Source organism: Vanessa tameamea, chromosome 9, assembly GCF_037043105.1.
Source record: "Vanessa tameamea isolate UH-Manoa-2023 chromosome 9, ilVanTame1 primary haplotype, whole genome shotgun sequence".
Lineage (NCBI taxonomy): Eukaryota > Metazoa > Arthropoda > Insecta > Lepidoptera > Nymphalidae > Vanessa > Vanessa tameamea.
In genome coordinates this window covers 11,130,970-11,153,845 of record NC_087317.1, presented here as the reverse complement: position 1 = coordinate 11,153,845, position 22,876 = coordinate 11,130,970, and the positions used below count along the sequence as shown (strand labels likewise).

Sequence of the window (22,876 nt, the reverse complement as noted above, 5' to 3'; positions counted from 1 at the left end):
GCTTATATCAACGACTGTGTGTATAATAGGACGGTTATACGCTATTTTATAAAAGACAGTTTAACTCAACATTAAAAAATATTTATTTCAGGTTTTATATATAACAGCCAATCTTAGTTACACTAGTGTAAATGATTCAAACTAAAACATATCACGTTATAATGATAACTATATGTTCAACTATTTACTATTGAATGAGATAATATAATATATTATTTTAATAAAGCAATACTTCTTCCATTCAACTTCAAGTAACTTGTACAAGAATATTTTTTTTATTTAAGCTGCTAATATAAAACTACAAAACTATTAAACTTAAAAACCAAATTAAACACTAGCTCATTATATTACGATCGTTATCTGTAACATTTTCACCATTTCTCTGATGATCCGATTCATTATTGTCTGTGGTTCCATTGTGTTCGTTCTTGTCGTTGTCCGTGGTCTCTTCATCTTTATGGTTGTTTGTGGAATAACTTCGTATAGAATTAGCCATCGGTAGGGTGGGGGATAACCTCTGCTTGTCTTTGAGTCGCGCTCGATTAGCCGCTTTTAATTCAAGCTCTACACAATGCTCGGCGAACATCAGTTGTAGTGGGGCGTACATGTGTGGAAGGAGTTCTAAGTCGTTCATTGTTATCTGAAAAAATGTTTTCTTTATGTCCAGTTTGCTTTCGTAATTTTTTGTCAGTTTAAGCTTAAAAACGGCGATATCTCGCAGTCACACCTTTCTATACATTTATTTATTACGGAAGAGCCAATAGTATTCATTTATAAGGAAATGCTGCATACAATATTAACTGAGTCTAATTGATAACTCATTCTTATATGATAAAAAATACAAATAACAATACAGTGTTAGCTTCACTTTGGACGGACACACGTCATTGACCTTGCTCGTTTGGGCGTTACCGATAAATATTAAATAAATAAATACTCGAAAACCTCACACCTCGCGCCCTGTATTTGTGGAGAAAAGCGTTCAGCACATAATATATTTTTTTATTGCTTTCTATTTTTTCAATTATATTTGGAAAATAGTAAATGCAGCATGTGTAGGTTAACACATATTTTTTGTTATTTTTCTTAAAGCTTATCCGAAAACCATTACCACGCCTTAAAGACTAACTCAGTGTGCATTACTTTACTGATATTTTTTTATGACGTTGGTATTGATACTTATTCAAATAACAAATACTATTAAAAAAATCAACTATTACTAAAAAAAAAGGAATGAGTACAAAAATGTAGTAGTATTAAAAAAAAAAAAGAACTGTTTCTAATTAGCTGTTTGAAGGGGCGGCCTGAATTACATTTAGTAACTGCATACAAATTAGTTATTAATTCATAGCACGTACCTGCATGTTATCAAAAGCTATCCCGACCGTATTGTTGTCGTTCAATATGTTCGCATTGAGTCTCGGCAGTCGCGCGTATCTCTGACTGAAGTGCGTTAATATTGTGTACTTGGCGTTCATTTCCTTCCCGATGTTTATGGCCTGGGAAGTCGTCGAATGCATCTTTATACGCGCTTCTCCTGCGAGCTCGTCTTCCATTGTTGCTTCGTGGATTAATAGTGTTGAGTTTTTGCCTGTAATTACCCAGTTACTTTATTAATCACAATATCTTTATTCAGGTACGCTTCTGATATATGCACTTCTGAATTGGCATTTTACAGAATTATATTAAATGTAAAGCTACCATCTGTCCGGAATGTATATTAGGTACATTAAGAATTAATTCTTACTATATTTACTTTAGACAGTGTTTACGAAATTCTCTATAAAATATTTGAATAATTCATAGACAATCTCAGCCTTCATTATTTTTTGGCGTTTTAAGGATAACTAGCTCATCACCTACTAGTAAATTAAAGGTAACATTAAATACATAAACAGTAGAAATAAATTTAAATAGGAAAAAACAAAACTTAGTTACTTACTACATACTTAATACAAACGAGCGTTTTGGATGAAAACATACCAGTATCGTGGTTTTCTTGATAAGAGTTTCTACCTCGAATTAGTAGGGTTACATGACAAAGGACTTACATAATAATAAAATTGTTTGGAAAAGAAGGCTTTACGTCATAATCACTGGTATAGGTATATGGGAATAGGAACAGCTCGGGCCGGACTCACCGATGCTCACGAGCTCCGCGCAGGGGATGGTGTCGCCGGAGTAGGTGAGCTTGTAGCGCTCGTCCACGTCGACGGCCAGCCCGAAGGCGTTGGGGCAGTGCGCCACGTGGCACGTGCGCACGCGCCGCACGCCCAGCGCCGCCCGCGCCGCCGCCGGCAGCGCGCCGCCCGCCTCCCACTCCGGGCTCTTGTCCTCCAGCTTCGAAAGTAACCACGACTTGTTTCATGTATATTATATATATTTATTCGTGTGAGGGTATCCAAAAACACCTCGGCACCGTTACTGATATGAGTGAACATGTGATCAGAGACACGGGAGACCAAAACGTAAAAGCGCGGAGCGAGCTGGCAAGTGTTTATACTCCTCGCAGTGTCCGTGGGCGGATCACTACAGGCGTCGTGCCATAGCCAATTCGACTCTCTTACCAAGTCCTGATTAGGTATTAGCGTAAATTCATCTTGAATCCTCTCGAACTCCTTGTCGTATATGGATAGCCAGGAGACGATCTGTCCGGGTGCGAGCAGGTACACGGAAGTTGTAGGCGCTTCCTCGTCAACTTCGTCTAAGGCCTGACGACGCGCCTGTAGCACGTCTATTAGACCTGAAACAATACTTGTATGTTGCATTCTACCGAAGATTATAGACATGACTCAGTTAGTTGTAACATCTTAAAAGTCCATCATGAAATTTTGAAACCGAATGGTAAATAATTAGGACTGGTATTTAGAAGACTCGTTTTAGTAGGTACGAACTACTCGTTTATTCAACCCCCAAACAGCAAAATTCATTTAAACCCGCGGCTTGACTTATTCCAAACTATAATCTATCTCTGTGCTCGATCTCATTCAGATCCGTCTAGCTGTTCTGGCATCATTCAGTAACAAATATCAATCCATCCAAACTTTATAATTTATAATATAAGTAAGTTAATACATAGCTAGGTATGTATGTGCGCTACATACATACCTAGCTATGTATGTATGTGCGGGCTAAAAGTGGGCAAAAATGCCATAGCATTAAGACTACATTTTATATGGAATTATTTTTCTTACAAAGCATCGACGTAACCTCAAATAAATAAATAATGTCGTTACTATCAAGATTTAATTTAAACTCCCAAAAGGTTTATACGTTTATAAAAATGAGATATCACGTCAATATTTAAAATAAAATAATAATTGAAATTATAAAATCTAATAGAATTTTAAATTAGAATCTTATCTATTTGGGTATTGACTGAGAACGCCGTAAATGTAATTCTTACCGATATGGTGGTCTGCGTGTAGGTGAGAGATATAAATGGCCTTCAGTGTCCTCAGGAACGCGTTGACTTTCTTTGGTCCAAAGAAGCGAACCAGTTGACCGAATGTGCCTTCACCACAATCCATTAACATTGCACTACGTTCACTGGATAGGGTAGAAACGTTAGCGATAAGGATTTATATTATAAATTATAGAAAAAAATAAATAGCTAAATTTACTCTAATAAATCTGAACAGGAAGTAATGAGTCTTGCATTTAAAATTAATTCCACGTAAGAAAATTTTAATTAATTTTATATTAAAATTAATAACACCAAATACTTTTAAACATTTTTCAATAACAAAAAAGACTTACTCAATTTGTAGAACAATTGCACTCGTATTCCTCGTCTTACTCGGTATACAGGACCCGGTTCCGAGGAAAACTACCTTCGGATACTCCTGCTGAGACTGGGTCTTGCCATAGCGAATTTTCTCAACTAGTTTTCGGAATTTTTCTAGACTTTCAACGAATCCATCCACGTCCATTGCCTCCTGGATATACTCTTGTATATGGAGCTTCGGTTCGGCCGATCTGTTAGACAGCATTCTTAAATATATAATTTATAAATCACTAACTAACCTGACAGACATCGTCCAGCCTTAGCGATGAATATTCAATTCGAAATTAAATAAATAAAAATAAAAAAAACACGAATAAACGGCTAATACGGCATAAACACTCGTATATAAGTTTTTGCATATTTCTTGATTAATCTTAGAAACGAAAAATGTTTCGTTTCGTAAGAACCTTCTTCCGAAGAAGCATAAGATAAATGAAGTCGTTCTCATGTCTGAGTGGCACCTGTCGAGCGCCCTCTTGGGGCGCAGGTGGAGCGCGGTGAGCGTGCGCGCGGCCACGAGGTCGAGGCGCGCGGGCGCGGCGCCGTCCGCCGAGGCGTCCCCGCACGAGCCCTCCATGTTTATGATGTTCTGGAACTGCGCCTCGGCGATCTGCAATCCCAGGGCCGAATTAAGAGCTGGGCAACCTTGGCTGGCCTACCCTGGAGCCTCCACGGGAGCGGGGAACCACAGCAAAGATTCCGACGAGTTAACAATTTTAATGTAAGATATTTTTAGGTACTACACTAGATATAGTCAAATGATAATAGCGTTACTTAAATTATTGTTTTAAAAGAAACCGATACAAAGAGCATAGTGAGTATATAAAATAGTGCTTCCTGGCAGTCATGAAAATGATCAAATTAATTTGTAAAATAATTATTAGGGCCTCTATTCCTCTGTGGCGGCCCCGGAGCCTCCAGACCTCTCTTTAACTCCAGCTTTGTACGAACCGCTTCACAATTCCCACACCGATCACGCAAATTGAACTACCGCTACGGACTACATTTTTTTACATCACTTTAAATGCCGATAAGGCTTGATGCAGCTTTTTCTGAGTTGGGACGATTAAATCGTCTGAATTTTCATACCATACTTGCTGAAAAGCTGATTAAATTCCATTCGAGTATATCTAAATAGTCATTGGTCGTTTGACTTTAACTTATAAACGCTTATTGCTCACAGTTAATCTGACATTGACCAGCGTTTCAGATATCGGAGGCCATTTCATATAAGGTGCAGGTGGAAAATACTTCGCCTTTACAATAGCATATAGTAAAAAACACGATTTACAATAAATTAATAATTTGTACAGGGGCCAATGTCGGCCAGCTAGTAAATATTTCTTATGTTAGCATACTGATAACATAATATGATATCGGAACACTATCTTGATATAATGAGTTAACTCACGAGATTGGTAAAACCCATAACGGAGGTGACCCAGGCTATACTTGAGGTCGTGATTCATAATACATGGAGTATTGTGTTTGTAAGTACATAAGCCTGTGATTATTCTAATTGAAAAATAAATGATATGCTTGTTACAATTGCACTAGACTAGAGTATTGATCACTCAGCTATCTATACTTGTGACGACCTGGTGTGTACACCGGTTTTCATGGGTACGCCACTCCGAGGTCCCGGGTTCGTTTCTCGGCCGAGTCGATGTAGAAAAAGTTCATTAGTTTTCTATGTTTGTGTCTGGGTGTTTGTGGTACCGTCGTAACTTCTGATTTTCCATAACACAAGTGCTTTAGCTACTTACATTGGGATCAGAGTAATGTATGTGATGTTGTCCAATATTTATTTATTTATACTTCATCGACATTCCACATTCGAGAATTCTCGTAACACCTTACTCGAGCATTCTATGGAATACAACACAAAGACCACCAAAGCGATCGCCGTGAATTCAATAATTCTTCGTAACACATAACGTGGGAATCGTACGAGTTGCAACATCAAGACAGTCGACAGGATAAATTTTCTTAATAAATATTTTCGGGCTCGCTCATTGCATCTTGCTTCCAAACAATGTTTGTTTGGAAATAAGATATATGTGGTTATACAATTAATATATGGTTTATTCAGCGCTAAATACACAGAACTAAATACTGATAAATATAATCTGAAAGTATTTAGTAAGCAAAACAGCCATTCCAACTATAAACAAGATACAAGTCAAACCCATGTTAGCTGCATGTTAGCAGCAAAGACAACAGCTTCACCCAAATACCGCAATACGCGCTGTTTTTATTAAACTGTCATACTCGTCATCGAAGGACACAGTCCGTCTCACCTTGTTCTTGAGCTCCTCGATGCCCCTGAGGCGGGCCCCGTCGAGCGCGGCGCCGGCGCGGGGCCCGGGGGCCCACAGCGCCGGCACGCTGGCGTCGCGCAGCAGGGGGAACATGTCCTCGTCCAGCAGGTGCAGGCGGTGCTGCGAGCGGTGCACGGCCTCCGAGCCCATGCACGAGTTGTGCGCGTTCAGCACCAGGTGCCGCGTGGTCGCGCCGAACTGCGACATGAAGGCGCGGTACCTGCCGGGGGACGGGCGGTGAGCGTCTTGCGGACGAGCAGCGTAAGTCGTTTGTTTATTTTCGATTCCAAATCAATACTAATAAATGAGGTGACGTTTTTATTGTAATACCTCACTGTAAAATTTAAGAGAAAATACATAAAACTTGTTTTAAATGCATACTATTAACGTGACAAGCGTACATTTGGTGTTTGTTTTTTTTTATGTTCTGTAATTAGAATAATTAACTTATGATGACGAACCTCTACTGGACAAAGACAACTTTTAATGGTTTTTAGTTATTTATTTTTTAATATCCATTCATTATATCTTGTTTAACTTAATCACTAAGAAAGAGAGAAAAGAAGTCTTTTTATATCAGTGAGAATATTTGGAGCAAATTCAATTAAACTTGTCCACTGTTTTATGGTCATACCTGTGTCATAATTTAATTTTACACCAGCAAGCACTATTAAAAGCATATAAAAAAGCAATATAAATTCTAAATACTTCATTAACAAAATTTCGACCTTTAAAAGTGACTTTTTTTTTGGTTTCAAATTATAAATATTTAAAAAATACAAACAGAATTTCATTACTTGGGATCATTAAAGACGTGTGGTGGCGTGTAGTGCACGACAACGGTAGGAATGTTCTCTGGCGGGTTCATTTTATCGTCGTAATGCGCAGCGAATTCTGATTCTTTCAAATATGATATATCTGGAACTTCCAGGACTGAAACACAAAGCATATATCAATATCAATATTAAGTATCAGCATTCATTTAATTCAATCGTACAGACGATTCTAATGGCTACTTGGAAAAATAATTGGAATTTATGTAGGTAGTAAGGTAGCTATGAACTTTTCTTTTCGCTAGGCATTTATTAAATAGCCATAATTTATAATAACTATAAAGAAATTCTTAACAGTAAATTTTATGACGAAAATGTGATTGACAAATAATTTTTTACACATTACATTTAAAGAAGAAAATAAGATATAATCCAAATACCTATAAAAACTGGGCCGGGATCGTCTGGTGTCTTCACATCTTTTGACCGCACTAGTTTACCATTTGGCAGCACCACATCTTGACCACTTTTCAGTTGCCCAAGCAGAGGCCCTGGTTTGACACCGAATTCTACACATTTCTCTAGAACAAGTGTACCGAGACGTTTCTGAAAATGAGTACAAAATGCATCAAGTTGACTATTGAAGATTCAGTTACCAGTGGCACAAAAAGTGCTCTAACACAAATATCTATCTTTTATGTGTAAGCCATTATCGCCAAAATAGTGAACCATAAATACAATAAAAATATATAATTTATTTCTAATGAACAGTTCGTAGTAACAAATTGATCTATATATCAAAATAAATACTTTTATCGCTTCTGGTATTATATAAATCCGAAAGTAACTCTATCTGTCTGTCTATTGCTCTTTCATCGCAAAACCGCAAAACGGAATTTGATGAAATTTTGTATGAAGCAAACTTGAAATTTAAGGAAAGACATAGGCTACTTTTTATGCCTAAAACCTTACAATCAACACTTAAAATGCGAGCGACAAGCGCAAACCTTGGAGAGTATATCTATTAAGTGGCATCATATTGATAGAACATTTCTTGGTATATTAGATTATGTATTTAGTAGATTTAGGGAACACACCTTCAAAGTACAAATATATGCTACAGTACAATGACTTTGTTTTTGCAGTTCATGCAATACTTTTTCGTTCTTCGACTTCAGAGCATCTGAAATATAAAATGAAAATGTTTCATTACTTTAATTTATTCAAAGTATTAAATATTTTTATAAATCACTGTTTTAAATATCCATGAAGTTGTTATCAAAACTTTAGAAGTGAATATAAATTTACTATTGACATCTTACTTTAATTTAAGTAAGATTTAAGTAATATATATTAACAGATTTAAGTAAGATTTTAAGTAAGTAAGAAGAATTTATATCTAGATATTAAACGAAAATTATAATACATAAATCTCAAAAATAAGGCTTGTTTATCTTTACTCCTTTCATCTTTCAGTTGGAATATGTACTTAAATTATATGTATGTTTCTGTTTAATGGTGATTAATATCAATCAATCATATTATTGACTATGTATACTGACCTTTGCCAACATTTTTTGGTTTTAATTTTGGAGATGTATTCTTTAGTTCATCGGGGCTTTTGACTTCCCTTTTGTAATAGTCAGTGTCATCATGAATGAACTCCTCAAATTTACTGTCATGATTTTCACCACCAAGTTTCGGTTTCTTTGCAATAGGTGTTGAATCAGTTTTTAAAATTTTATCTTCAGGTCCCCTGTAAAAAGAAAATAATTATATTTGTAATATACTTAAAATTAATTGATTGTAAACTAATGTAAAATACTTACAAAAGAACATATTTAACAGTCATCACATTGTCTTCAAAGTCAACAGAAGGGCTGCACTTGGCCATAGTGACATTCATTTCTTTCATAATCACAAACCTTTTTGTGGCATTGTACAATTCATCCTGAAACAAAAAACAACAAATTACTTTATGTGTACAATAAATAACATCTATATAAAAATCATCTGCTCACATTTTAATTGCTTATTTTATGCATGTAAACGCATATATATTTTTAAAAACAATGAAAAATATTAAAGACAGTTTTCATGACACAAAAAGATCAACAGTCTCAGGTCTTATAAAACTATAATGTAATATAATTACCAATCCATCAGGTCCATGTAAAGTTATATTTGGCACACCAACATCTTGGAGTGTAAGAGATAGTCCAGGCAGACCACCAATATTTCTCCAGGTCTTGTTAGTGATAAAAATATGGTCAAGTTTTGATAGTTTTACCTTGTGTTCATGGGCAAGTCTCTGAGTACCCTCTCCACAGTTGAATAAATAACTGAAATTATTTAATACATCAATAAGCTATACCAGACACAACCAATATCCACTTTTGAAATATTTATAAATATGATGCAATTTCATTGCAATTATGGAAGATATTATATTTATTTTATATTAAATTAATATACTTACCGCTTTTGATCTGTAAATAGATAAAGAGTATTAGGAGCTCCTCTAGCCCCAGAGCCTAGGACCTGTAAGTATACTGTACTAGGGCCATATTTTTCTGCCTTTTTATTTATTTGTTGACGTTGGCGTTGTGCATCGAAAATTCTTCCAGAATTGGGTTTCGGCATGCTGGCTAGAAATCCCAACAATTTCTTACTACTGTCGCTGCTGTAATAACGGACACTACTTATTCTAACTACTTTATTAACTATTATTATTTTACCGTACATGTGTTTGGAGGTTATTCTTATTTTGCCAGAGTTTACGAGCATCCGTTAGGATGAATTAGAGTAGGCTACTAGCTTACTCATTTATACATAATTTTATATTTTTAAAAACTTCTATTACAAACACATTTTTAGATTTGGAACAGTTATTTTTGCGTCAGTCGATTTTTAATGTTTTCTTCTGTTATGTCAACTCATTTCTTGACTTAACTAATGACTATGACATTGACATAACTATTTTTTATAATATTAATTTAAATACAAAACTTAACAAAATAACATAAAAGCTATTTACTTACAGGAGAATAATTTAGTAATATTTAAAAATAATACTTAATTGGGCATTCAAAATACTAATTCAGATAAGTTTTATTCACAATCTTTTATTCTACATCTTTTGTTACTAGCTAAAAAAAAGGAATAAATGATCATTTGAACTGTAAACATCGAAATCGAAAATGGCGTTCTGTACAGCTGTGGGTTGCGCAATTTATATGTAAATGTGTACGAAAATCTTAATAAAAATTGTATTTTATGTGCTATAAATAATCTAAACTCTGAAAATGTTTCATGTGCGCAATTTTTGCGGTCAATATTGTATAGTGCTTTAGTATTTTTTCTTTAGTGTAAACCTGTCAGGGACCGTGTATTTTTTGTGTTGTGGTGATGTATTAAAATGATAAATAATGAAACGAAAAATAATACGGCTGTGCAAATAATGTAAAAATGATGGCTGTGTTATGGGTGATTTTAATTTTGGCCTCAACGGGCCTTCAATTGGTACAAGGATTGCCTGTTAACCCAGTGCTGCGGGTCTACCCGCACGGTAAGTCAATTTATTAGAAAACAATGTTTTTTTAATTAACATCTAATATAAATTAACTTTTCACTCCGTAAGTAAGCATTTATCTCATATATATAAAACGGAATCGAATATCCTAACTATTAGTAGGTAATATAATCTTTGTTAGTCTAAATACATGTGGGTAGTATTTGCATAAGTTCAATTTATAGTTATCGTAATTTAAACGATAGTATAAGACTAATTTTTATTATTTGTACACCATAATTTTCAGTTATTCCTTTTTAAGATATAATTTTAAAATGATACAAGGTTCACTAAAACATGGGAAGAAGTTATATGATATTAAATTAAGTAATTGTTTTAGCAATATACATGAGATTTTTTTTTTTTAACAATCAATATTTTCCAATATGCTTAAAAATGTAGTATCCCAATATTATAAATTAAACAGACATCATATGAAAAACATGTTTATTTTTAGCATATTTTTTATTTAAATGATTCAGTAGTAATTTTTAATCTAAAATTTGAACATAAATAAAATGCTGTAATTTATGTGAAGTTCTCTTTAAAAAATTATGATTGACGTTGTATGAAACAAAACAATAATGTTTTGACAGAGTAATTTGTGAAATTAATCAAACAAATTACTTATCAATATTTAAACAAACATATAGTTCTGTCCCAGTCCTGTTACTGTAGAATATGAATGAGGTTAAAATTATATTATCTTAAATTTAAATATTTGTCCACCAAAACATGCCTTAGAGAGTAGTAGATATAAAATGTATAGGTTGTGGTTGAAGGGTTTAAATTTTTCAACTTCACCAATAATATCTAGGGAGTAACAATAACAACATATATTCTGGCATTCATCATTATCCAGTTTGATTTGCTTTTAATTGGAGTATATCCATCATTCCCTTGAGTGTTTTATTAAAACCACCCACTTACATACTTTTTGGTTAAATTATTTTAATGTTACAGAAGCCAGTGGGTCTCAGGTGGAAGAATGGAATTCAGAAAGCAATTTGTACACATCACTGCCGGCGCTGGCGTTGGTGCTGACTGTTGTAGGACTATTATTTGGTTGCACCTGGTGCTACAGGCACAAGGATTGTAAGGTAAGTCACAATGTGACTTAAAGGATTGATAGTATTATATCAACCTTCATTTGAGAGTGTTTTTTTTAACAAATTGTCTTAATTTTTTATGTATACATACTTTATATATTCAGACCACATGTCTAATGTGCTAATTATTTAAATTAAATCCAGCATTCACTTTTTTCGAAGCCATTGTTATGCCAAAAAAATCTAAAAATAGGTATAACTAAATTATATACATACTATAAAATAAATTATATTTGAGTATTGAGCGTTTAAAAACAATGAATATGTTAAAAAGTTTGCAAAATATCTATAGTTACGCCTTTCATACAAAATAGTTTTGAAATTACCTTACAGCATTCATATCTTGTTTTAGTTTGGTTTTGGTTAAGTTTATATAATGAGAGAGTGGCTAATAAAAGCTAAAATTATGTATCTAATCAATTGCGGACGATGGGTCATTGCACTGCGTACCCTCCATATAATACGAGTTATCATATTATGCGTGCCTTCAAACTATTAATGGGTCAATCATTGATACCAAATACGCTGACGCCCTTGACTAATAATTACGAAAATCCAATTAACTAAAAAAAACCTTTTGTATATGTCTTCAAATAATTGATCTATAAATTCAAGTATTTAGAAGAAAAATATTTGTCAGTCATACATATTATGATAATTCATACTTAGATTATTTGAGCCGTCTGGACATATGACGCAATAGACAACCTTCAATCGATATTCCATTCTTATTAGCTGTTGGAAGTACAGGGGCTATCAAGTTTCACGTCTCAGAAGGGTCAGTACCCACACTAATTAATACTTAGTCTGCTCGACTCATTAGCCCAGGGACAGCCTGCGACATTAGTCATCGTAAACCAATATTTGGCACCATCAAGATCTATTCTTCGCGATGATGCATCCACGTCAGTGAGAACGTAAAGATAGGTATCGAATGTTTGTTAGTCATTGAATATTTATTTCAGTTTTTATTACACGAAGCTATGATATCGTCGCGATGTATTTATATTGTAATTTTGTTACCAAAGAATATTTTGTGAGTACATGTATCAAACGGGAAAAAATCTTAGAATATATTTCTAATATACCACAATTTGGTAGGCTTTTTGATGCCCTCTTTTTTATTCAAAGAATATAAGCTTTAAAATATAGTTAGAGGACATTAATATTGACCTCTACTGCAGTTTATAATATGCCGTAAAAGATAATAGGTACTCGGCACTCCGATAGTGCAGATAAATTAAAATTTAAGCTATCCCAGTTTAGGAAGCTGACCTAAATGTTCTACATTTGGTGCACTGTATTTTTTCATAAAAGTTTACTTCAAATAAAATCGTATGAAGGACATCGACGTACGGATAACATTTTTTTTTTTTTTAGTTTTGTCGACACTTATCGGGATTGTAGTTAAAATATTAAATTAGTGCTTATATCGCATGCCTCATTATCGAAGAAACACATTGTCCATACAGCACTAGGCAGATTTTAAGCCAAGTCGGCGGTGTTTCTTTTCTTTAAAAGGTACATGTAAACTGCATATTTGGATGAACGAAGTTCTGGCCACTATTCCTCATAATATGTATGTTTTATTAGTGTAGGTAAGTTTGACTTACATATTATACTTCTGTAAATGTATTTGAATTCACATTATTCCTTCACACGGCAAAGGTTGAATCTTACTAAGGTTTCATAACTATACGAATTAGATAAATATTATTATATGTTATTCACACTCTTTTTGCGTCATATGTACGCGTAATTTCTACGTTAAAGTTATTTAAGCCAAAAGTGTCGCTAAAAAGCATGAAACCCTGGAAAGAAGATATATTCGCTAACCAATAGAAACGTATTCATTTTTTATTTTTAACACGATCACAATATGATCTCATTTTAATTATTTCTTTGCAGTAATCTTGGTCGGAATACTATATATAATGTCTTAACTAATTTACTTTGTAAATTATATGGAGTGACAAATTTAGACAACGTATGTATGGAACATAATATGCCCATACAAAATCGTCTCGTTGTTTTTATTACTTCACCATTAAAATTAAGTGGTTTAATAACCACTTAATTTTAATCAAGTCACTCTAGGCTCTTAATAGCACTTATGAATTGTAATTTACAAAATAAATTGAATTTAAACTTCGACCAAAGGTACTATCGGTTCAGAATGTAGATTTAACCCATAAGATCCGGCAAGGAACTCAGTAATAGTGTTTTTCATCAAACATCTTCTCTTTAATCATGCGATTCTAAGCATTTGATTGAACAGTGACTATACAATAACAGATATAACAAGGTGACGTTAATAAGTCATACTTACTATTCACCGGATACGTAGCGGTAAACGCCGGTGTTACTTGTAATTTGTGTCTCGCTCGTCTCGTATTATTTAGTTACGTCCATTTCCTAAGCGTCGATTCGGTTGTAGAGTAAGAAACAAGAGTGATTATTTAAATACTTTCATTCGATTACTAATAAAAAAACTCAAAGTCATTGTTACACCGTTAATGCTTTTCACTATGTTGTAAAATATATCTGAGTTAAAAAGAATATTTTTTCCACAAAATCTATTTCGTCATTATAGTATATCAAATATTCTGTAGGTGCGTTATTACTTGTATATATAATACCGATGGTATATTTTATTCTGGTAATGGATTGAAATACGAATCCTCAGGTAGCGGTTGAAAAATATGTGCACGAGATTTTTTAACTTGGCTCTTGCACACAACTATACTCTTGTTACAAATTAATTAAAAAACACAAACCTTTATATACAAAATTGAAAAGTTCCATTATTGGATCCAATCATGTGTGTAGAATCAGGTCATGGTTACTATAAAACAGAATTATCATCAGAACTGAAGCAGCATGTAAAATTTCAACTCCATAGGATAAGAAGAAGTGGTCATAATTCAGCATCCAAGATTTGACTTACAGAAACAAACATTGCAAGTTCAATAATAGCTTGTAAAACAAGAACAGTAGTAAATCGAAAAATTCAAAACAGTTCAAGTGAGCTTATTTTATACTAGATATGAATTATGTACTATTGTCAGTCGTAACTCATAATTGATTTAATTCCGCAGACATTCTGTTTCAGACTAATTTTCTCTATTAACTAATGGAACGTTTCTGGTAAGCGCGGTTTAGGTATAATTTTTATTTATTTTTTTCATGGAAAAGGCACGGTCTTCGTAATCTACACTAATTAATTTTGGTGATGAAATCCATTAAAAATGTTGTCAAAATGAACCAAAAAAATCAAGATATTTTTTAAAATGATACTAAAAGGTACGAAATATTTTGTACATTTACTGGTACTGTACATTCAGATTACGTTTTACAAATTTATAATAAATTGGAATTTGTGTGAAGTAAAGCTAATAGCGGTAGAACAAACAAGCGTCTGTTGATTACTCGTAAATGAGTCAGTTCCTGGAGCCACCTGCAAGTATATTAATTGAAAAGTAGTCTCAGATCAGTTTTGTTTAATAAGTGGTTGGTTAGTTTAACATGCTTGCGTAAAATATGATAAGTTTTAAAGTTTTAAAAAAATACCAGTATGCGTTATTGGACTTAATATAAAAAAATATTTTAATGAAATAGTACCACTAGGCGACCAGTGGCCGGAAATTGTATCGTTATTATTTGCTTATTAAATGAGACTTTTAGAGAAGATTCATAGTCGTATTCGAGTCTATCTGCTTTGTATATAAAAAATATGAAATATAAGGAAAAATGACGAGACGTGGCTAGTCAATAAAAAAAAAACCTACGTCCAAAAACGCGTTGTTGCTTAATATTTAGACATTTATTTGGCAATTTTAGTTGTAAGGTAAATAATAAACATGTATAATTATTTAATATACATAGACATAATGTATTATATTTATGTATATACAAAGACATCAGCCCTTTTTCTACTCGTACGCCATATAAATTTGGACTATGCCAAGTCACAGACTTCTCTGTGCGCACAATATGCTTAAAAGAGGATACAAAATTTTCTCTTCGAGTGTATTATAGTTTCTATTATCTATATTTTACAGTTCACTGAAAGGGTACTTGTAGTCACATAATATTCTTTCAGTTGCAAATCTATCCAAAAGATGTTTTGTACTGAGATGCATAAAACGGAATAGTACAATGTCAATGACCGACGTAAAATATCTGGGGCACGACCGATTTTTTCCGAGAAACATAATGGGTTAAATTTTTACTGAACTTTTGTTTTTGCGCTCATTCTTAAAAACATTGAAAATATTCCTCTAAATATTACTTTTAACCTCGGTTAAATCTGGTCTATATCAGATTCATTTTCAAACAGTATTCAAATTAACCCAAAAATTCTTGAATGATCTCAGATGGTTCACATTTAAAAACCTAGACTATGTGCGAGACATTTAGATGACGTGAGACAAATTTACGATAATCTTTATGTCATGGGAAATTGGTTCTTATGCGATTAGGATAAAGAATTATTAAGTGAAGATATATAATGGCGCTGAAAGACGTTGCAGTGTGAGCAGTGGCGCTTCGTGTTGGCAGCATGCCCAAAGATCTTAGACCTCCCGTTCCACTCCCGGTTCTATAGCACTCGGTTTCAACCTCTCTATTACTACTTTTACTAATGCACGGGAACAATATCGCGATTTCGACCCAGCGATGTATTATTCCAACGCATTGCGAACGGGTTGGGCAAACACAAAGAACGCAGATATGCGCCATGTCACCGTTGCGCCTTGCGATTTGCGACCTACCATCGGTGCAGTGCGAGCGTGATATACATATACAAAAGTATGTCATTAGATATATGTATTTATGCACTCATTTTTAACTTGCATAGATGTTGTTCTATTTTTAAAATAATAAGCGCTCTTGGGTTTACACGTGTATTATGGGAGATCAGACGGAAATTAACATAAATAGGACATAATTTATATGAATTTAGACGAACTTAAAATTTATGATTGTGTATTATAATACATTTATACTTTTTTTTCAAGTAAACAATCCCACTGTACACAATTCAAATAAGCTGTTTGGTTGTAGATAAATCATGTGAAATAAGATTATATTTGCTTCTAGTTAGCATTGAGGTAGGTCGTACGCATCAAGGTCACTGGACAAGCAGACTCTCAAAATTTGCTTCGCAGAAATTAACGTGTATTGAAGGTTACTGAAATGGGAATATCATTCAAAAGTATTGGAATATCATGGCGATTATAACATGATTGATGACAGATAAAGAAATTCCTGCTGTTTTATAATTGTATAAGGCTATAAATAACAATTTATCGTAAATCCTGTAATTTATGTTCTTTGTCGATAGACTGATTGATGTAGATCCATACATACCATGTATGGGTAAACCTATCTATAGCTTCTATATATAATCCTGGTTTTCCCACATTTGAACGACGGAGTTCAGGTGTTTTTAATAGTCCACCATGAAAGTGTTGTAATTATCTTTTTTTCCTTCCTTTTTTTTGAACCCATTTGCTGAAGCTTTTCGGAAATTGGTTATTCAATACCCAATTACGAAGTTATCGGCGCTTGCTTTCGTTCACCGTTCCGTTCCATTTCACAGCTGAGTGTTATGTAACACGAACTTCCTCCACGCCAGACAAGCCGTTTAAATTATTTTACCGGGATACCTGTTCTTACTTCGAGAACATCTTTAACGTGTATTAAAAGAATGTTTATTTATTGTTATACAAATACAAAATTGAATTCGGATGTTGTTCAAACGTCATCGAACTTCTTTTAGAAGGATGAATATAGTACTGTTTCAGCAAATGTTAATGTCAATATTATACTTCACTACTTTTTATATTATTAATATATAAAACGTACCTCACGTTTTGATTGTTTGTATTTACCAGATCATTAATTTTAAGATATATATTTAATATAATATTTGAGAAATAGCAAATCGTGTCAACCTAGCCAGACGGTAATTTTTCGAACCGGGCGCTTTCCAAGCGAACGCTGCCAAAACTCTAACGAATGCGGGGAAACTTTGTATAAGAGATTTCTAGATATCCAAAATGCCAACAGAAGTGTGCGACGGCACATAATCTTTAATAGATAGATAATATTACTTACATTATCAATTAAAGTTATCGATTTATTACAACTTAAATTTATTCGTACAATGTATTTGTGACAGCAAGTTCATATTTATAAAAACAAATATCACTGATCGTCTTTTGCCATCGAGAGTTTAACAGATATTACAAAACATTAAATAAACCGTGCTGCATGGTGTACTAGAAATTAGCACGCTATACCGTCGCGCGACTAGCTTGTATGACTACTTATTATTGTATTATATTTGTTTATATTGTTATCACCGTTACGAAATCAGTTCTGACATAAAAGGATAAGCGACTGTTAATCATAAAGGAATTCGCATTAAAAATGTCAGTGCGGCTATTGACACCGTAACATCACACGTATCTCCTTTAATTGGTATTTTTCAAGTTTAGTTGTCTTTCGTGTATACTTACATAATTCAAATTTTACTAGCAAATATATGAAAGTTACTGTTTTATTTACTTACGTTTTCGAAGTGTAGCAATTACACGTTTTCTTCATATAACTCTTTTCTATTCTCAGCGAATCGGACCCTTCAGTGACTTAACCGTACGTTCACTAGAGCTTTTAGCGCCCCTCCTTAACCATAATTGCGTTGTTCAGACGAGCTCACAGTACGACGATTGTAGCGAAAATCTGTATAAACATACCATATTTAGTAAAAGTTGCTATACCTAATTTAATACACAAACCCATGATAGCGATTCAATTAGTCCATTTGTGCGATCATATTTTAACTTCTTATTAACATTTTGAAAATAGCGATATACCTAAATAATTAATTAAATTACGTCTAAAAAGGTTAAACAGATCTTCCACTCATGCCTGCAATAACAGTACAATAACGTACCCATAGCAAACAAGGAGCGCTTAATGAGTAGAGTTATCAACACTTGAAAGGGAACACGTGCTTCTACGTCGTAATTATCATGCGCGTGAGCGTGTGTGAGTCAGCGCAAGATGCGCCTGCGTCGTGCGTTAAGAATAGGGCTGCAAAACTGAAGATACAGGAATCTTATCTTTACTTTTGGTTCAAATTTATTATCGGCCTTTTAGTGTCTAAACGAATATCAGCAACGACGGCCAATTTTAAACAGTAGCCAACTACGCAGATGATTATAATGGTCCACAATCCACAATTATTTGCGTAAACACGAAAGACAAAATAGAGATCAAACACTAAATCAATGGTCTTAAAAAAACGTTCAAGGATGTGCTATTGAGAATCTCTTCTTCTTTTAACCCAAATCCGGCATCTCCAGTCTTGTTGATTGACTAACGAGATATTTAAAATGATTTATATGAAGTGGTGTGGTCTTTAAAACTGACATGGAAAAAGGTACAGGTCAACGCAGATATCGACCGTCCGGGCAACCCTAACTACGCGACGTTATTTTGTTTCTGGCTGACGCGCTGAGTCGCCGTAATGCAAGATATGATTGCATTTAAGATGAGCCTATTTATAAGCATTCTTATCTCGTTGCGGTGACTAACGATGTTTGGTATTCGATCGTACTCTCACATGAAATCGCCACTTGTTCGCTAATTTTTGACAATTCATAGATAATAAATATAACGAGGATTCTGTTGCTATACATTTTACAAGCATCCAACCCCCGTTTTACCCCCTTAGGGGTGGAATTTCGTAATTGTTTCGTAGTGGATGTTACACCCTATAAGGAGGTTTCTTTATACCTGCCAAATTTAAGGTTTGTGGGTGTTATAGTTACTGTGATTTCGTGATTATTTAGTGAGTGGTATTTCGGTTTTATATATGTACATATAGATTAGTAATATTTTATTAAGCTTTGTAATAATATCAAGATATATAACAATAATAACAATACACGTCGTTTAAAAACCAAGAGTGCATATTGATTTAGTTTTCCAAGTGCACATTACCAGTCGTAATCTGCCTCCTGAATACCACAAAATAAACATTCCATAACTAATCAATGAGCAGTAAGAATGTAATTGATTGTACCCAACACAATTGTCGATTCACTAAAATCGGATATGACAGGTGTACGTGGGAACATGTAACACGGGATGGTCATCACAAAAGTCGCAATCCTCTTTTATGAGTCGCCTAGCCCATTTACGTGGCACGAGGGACCCGCCCACAGGCCCAGCCATCATATATTACTTTATTTAAATCATACATGCATTGTTGTTATTTGTAAATCATACTAAAAATAATCAGATGTTTGCCCGTCTCTTAGTAATGTTTTTGCATAATCGATATAAAAAAGGAGATTATTTTGTGTCTGTATATACATATTCATTTATTTATTCTGTTTATGAATCTTTTTGCGTTGTGTTCAGTAATAAACTAATATTCAGTATATGTTTTTAAGCCAATTTTTTTTAATCGATATCTGTTTAGTTGTGAATAGTTTCAAAAGTAGCGTCTAATTTTATGTAATATTGGATTTGCATCCCAAATTTTATTGGAACCTCCTCAGCGTGGTTAAATTTCATAAAGCTAAAATACACTTGAACTTTAGAATTATAACATATGTATCGTAGGATGGTATATTTATATGTAGGACAAAATTAACCATAGACTATGTAACGAAGACGACGACACGACGAAGGTATAGTTTTAAATATTTCTTATTTAAAAATCTCAAAGGACGTCAATGTCCACATCGCTATTTCAATTATTTTGGCACGAAAACAATGTCATTAATATTGATACTATTTTTGTACGGTATTTACGTTTATATATCAACTGGAGATGCATTATACCGTTCATGTAAGAACATTTTTGTCATTTTTAATTTACTTCTGTAATGTGCTTATTAAACGTTGTTTTAAGCTTGATATAAAATAAGGAATTCAAAATGAATACGTCGAGAGCTAATAAATTCATAAGTGGTAAAAAAAAAAAAGTTATCGAATTTACTGAAAAAAGACTAAAATATGATCAACGATCATTTACCTTTAACTTGCTTTATTCGATTTTCTTGACGTTACGTTTCGTTTTCGTAAGATAACATTATTTTTTATCTTAACTAATGAAAAACTTTGCAACTGTATAAGTTTTATATAAAATCGATTCAATATTTGACAGTCTGTAAATGTTCCACCGTTGGGCAAAGGCCTCCTCCTTTGTTTAGGAGTTTACTTCATCACGCAGCTCCAATTCGGATTATTTGTTTGATTCACATAATGATTAATTAAATTTAATTTTTCTCACTAATTCTCCTTACGACATCTTTCTTCACTGCTAATTACAAGACGACTATCTATACTAATATTATATGATGAAAAAGTTGACTGCATGTAGGAGATAAAGAACTAATGATCGAATTTCAAAAATGTTTTTACTGGTAGAAAACTACATTACTCCTGAGTGCTACTGGGTAAAAATTTTATTTGTATCATATAATTTTCTGTCTTAATAAATGACACCAGTGCGAAGCCGAAACGGGTCGCTATGTATGAAATATATAATATAAACAAAACACATAAAAACTCGGTGAACCCGCGATCTTTGATTACGATCCACGTGTTATATACACTGGATTATCTCGGCTCTCGTTCGTTTATTCTTCCCGTCAAATGTATAATCCAATAAGTTATAAAAGTGATATAATATTTATATAATAAAACATAATAATAATCAGCCTGTAAATTTCCCACTGCTGGGCTAAGGCCTCCTCTCCCGTTGAGGAGAAGGTATGGAGCATATTCCACCACGCTGCTCCAATGCGGGTTGGTGGAATACACATGTGGCAGAATTTCGTTGAAATTAGACACATGCAGGTTTCCTCACGATGTTTTCCTTCACCGCCGAGCACGAGATGAATTATAAACAAATTAAGCACATGTAAATTCAGTGGTGCCTGCCTGGGTTTGAACCCGAAATCATCGGTTAAGATGCACGCGTTCTAAAGATGCACGCGTTATTTATATTAACAATATACTAAGGCAATACGCTATCTTACGTCAAAAAGAGCGTTTGTTCTTCACATTTTACGTCATCATCACTATTAACTGTTTACAATGTTTTACCGAGAATATTATGTTCTTTATCTTTAGCGCTAGTCGGAATTTCTTTAGTTTTCCTCAATGATATTTATTTTTCTCATATATATATTCAAACTCTCATAAAATAGCACCTAATATAAGATAGAATGTATACTTTCTGCTTTTTATGTCATAAAGGCAGATATGGTTACAAAAGTATGTTTTTCGTAGAATACCATATGAGTTTTAATTTGTTTTTATGATATGAGTAGACAAAGATGCCACCTCAATTTTATTTGTTTTGTTTGGCAGTAGAAAGGGCTGGCACAAACCCCTACTAACAAGTATGTATATTATTATTAATCCTGTATACATTTTTATTAAGAGGCTGTAAACAAAGTAAATAAATTTTTTTCAACAGTTGTTTATGTTATGAACGATTCATATCGTATTAACATTACTCATATGGAATATAGGAAAAACCGGGAGAACTCGGGGGCTATTTTTCTCCTCGAATAATCAGGGAAAAGCCAGGGAAATTAAAAAATCTTTATTGTTCGTAAAAAAATGAGTTCTTTATTTAACCATAAACTCCCTTTAAAATTTGTAAAATCTGTGTAAACAAACCTGGGAAAGTCAGGGAATTTGTGAGTCAGTAATGCGTAACAACCATGAAGTTCCTCCACATTTTGTGTCCGTGCCTTTTTGAGTTTCCTGTTTATCGTTTTTTAACGGTATTTAGTTATTAATCTGCTTAAAGTAAATAATAAGAAAATGTCTTGTTTATGAGTTACAAGAAACATAAGTTCCCATTCGACATTCATTCACATTGTGTGCAGATTGTCACAGTAAACGTTTACTACATCATTGTTCGGCGACGTTGATGTTAGTCCCTTGAATACTTAATACTATTGTGTTTCAAAATGCCATTGATTGTGTCTATAGTATAGGTTTTGTTCGATTGTATAACTGGGACTTCCTTACGTGTTATGTTTTGTTATGATTTAATAGATTACTTTCTTTGATTCTTCATTGTCTTCATAATTCTTTACGTTATGTAACAAACTTATAAATGTCCCGCTACTGGGTTGGGTTGAATGTCTTCTATTCTTTTAAAGATGGGAGTTCATACCACCACGCTGCTCCAATGTTATATTAAATAGATTAAAACCTGATAGATTTTTTTTTTCAATTAACACTAAGAAGTTAGTTGGCTAAATGGGCCACCT

General features: G+C 33.6%; 2 protein-coding genes across 11 annotated transcripts in view; one reads left to right on the top strand and one right to left on the bottom strand.

The window, feature by feature from the left end:
* Positions 1 to 59: 59 nt before the first annotated feature.
* LOC113396960 (ribonuclease Z, mitochondrial) lies at positions 60 to 9,835 on the bottom strand. 4 transcript variants are annotated; one of them, XM_026635053.2, is made up of 16 exons: positions 9,620 to 9,835; positions 9,361 to 9,529; positions 9,037 to 9,223; positions 8,711 to 8,832; positions 8,444 to 8,637; positions 7,979 to 8,064; positions 7,322 to 7,487; positions 6,906 to 7,041; positions 6,088 to 6,328; positions 4,249 to 4,397; positions 3,760 to 3,978; positions 3,407 to 3,549; positions 2,568 to 2,743; positions 2,142 to 2,340; positions 1,359 to 1,591; positions 60 to 640 (listed from the first exon to the last, which is right to left on the bottom strand). In XM_026635053.2, exons 1-16 carry the CDS (start codon positions 9,666 to 9,668, stop codon positions 335 to 337), a joined length of 2,775 nt encoding a protein of 924 aa, XP_026490838.1. In that variant the 5' UTR covers positions 9,669 to 9,835; the 3' UTR covers positions 60 to 334. The 4 variants fall into 4 exon arrangements, with proteins under 4 accessions (XP_026490838.1, XP_026490839.1, XP_026490837.1 ...); XM_026635054.2 differs by having other exon boundaries at positions 9,625 to 9,835; XM_026635052.2 differs by having other exon boundaries at positions 9,361 to 9,835.
* Positions 9,836 to 10,060: 225 nt separating this feature from the next.
* The window catches only part of LOC113397010 (uncharacterized), a 32,941-nt gene continuing 20,125 nt past the window's right edge, over positions 10,061 to 22,876 (top strand). For all 7 annotated transcript variants that reach the window (XR_003368796.2, XR_003368795.2, XM_026635141.2 and 4 more), the window contains exons 1-2: positions 10,061 to 10,449; positions 11,416 to 11,552. Coding sequence is in view for 5 of the 7 variants with exons in the window: in XM_026635141.2 (XP_026490926.2) it covers positions 10,350 to 10,449; positions 11,416 to 11,552 (237 nt within the window). In the remaining 2 variants the exon portion in view is untranslated. The remainder of the gene's footprint in view (positions 10,450 to 11,415; positions 11,553 to 22,876) is intronic.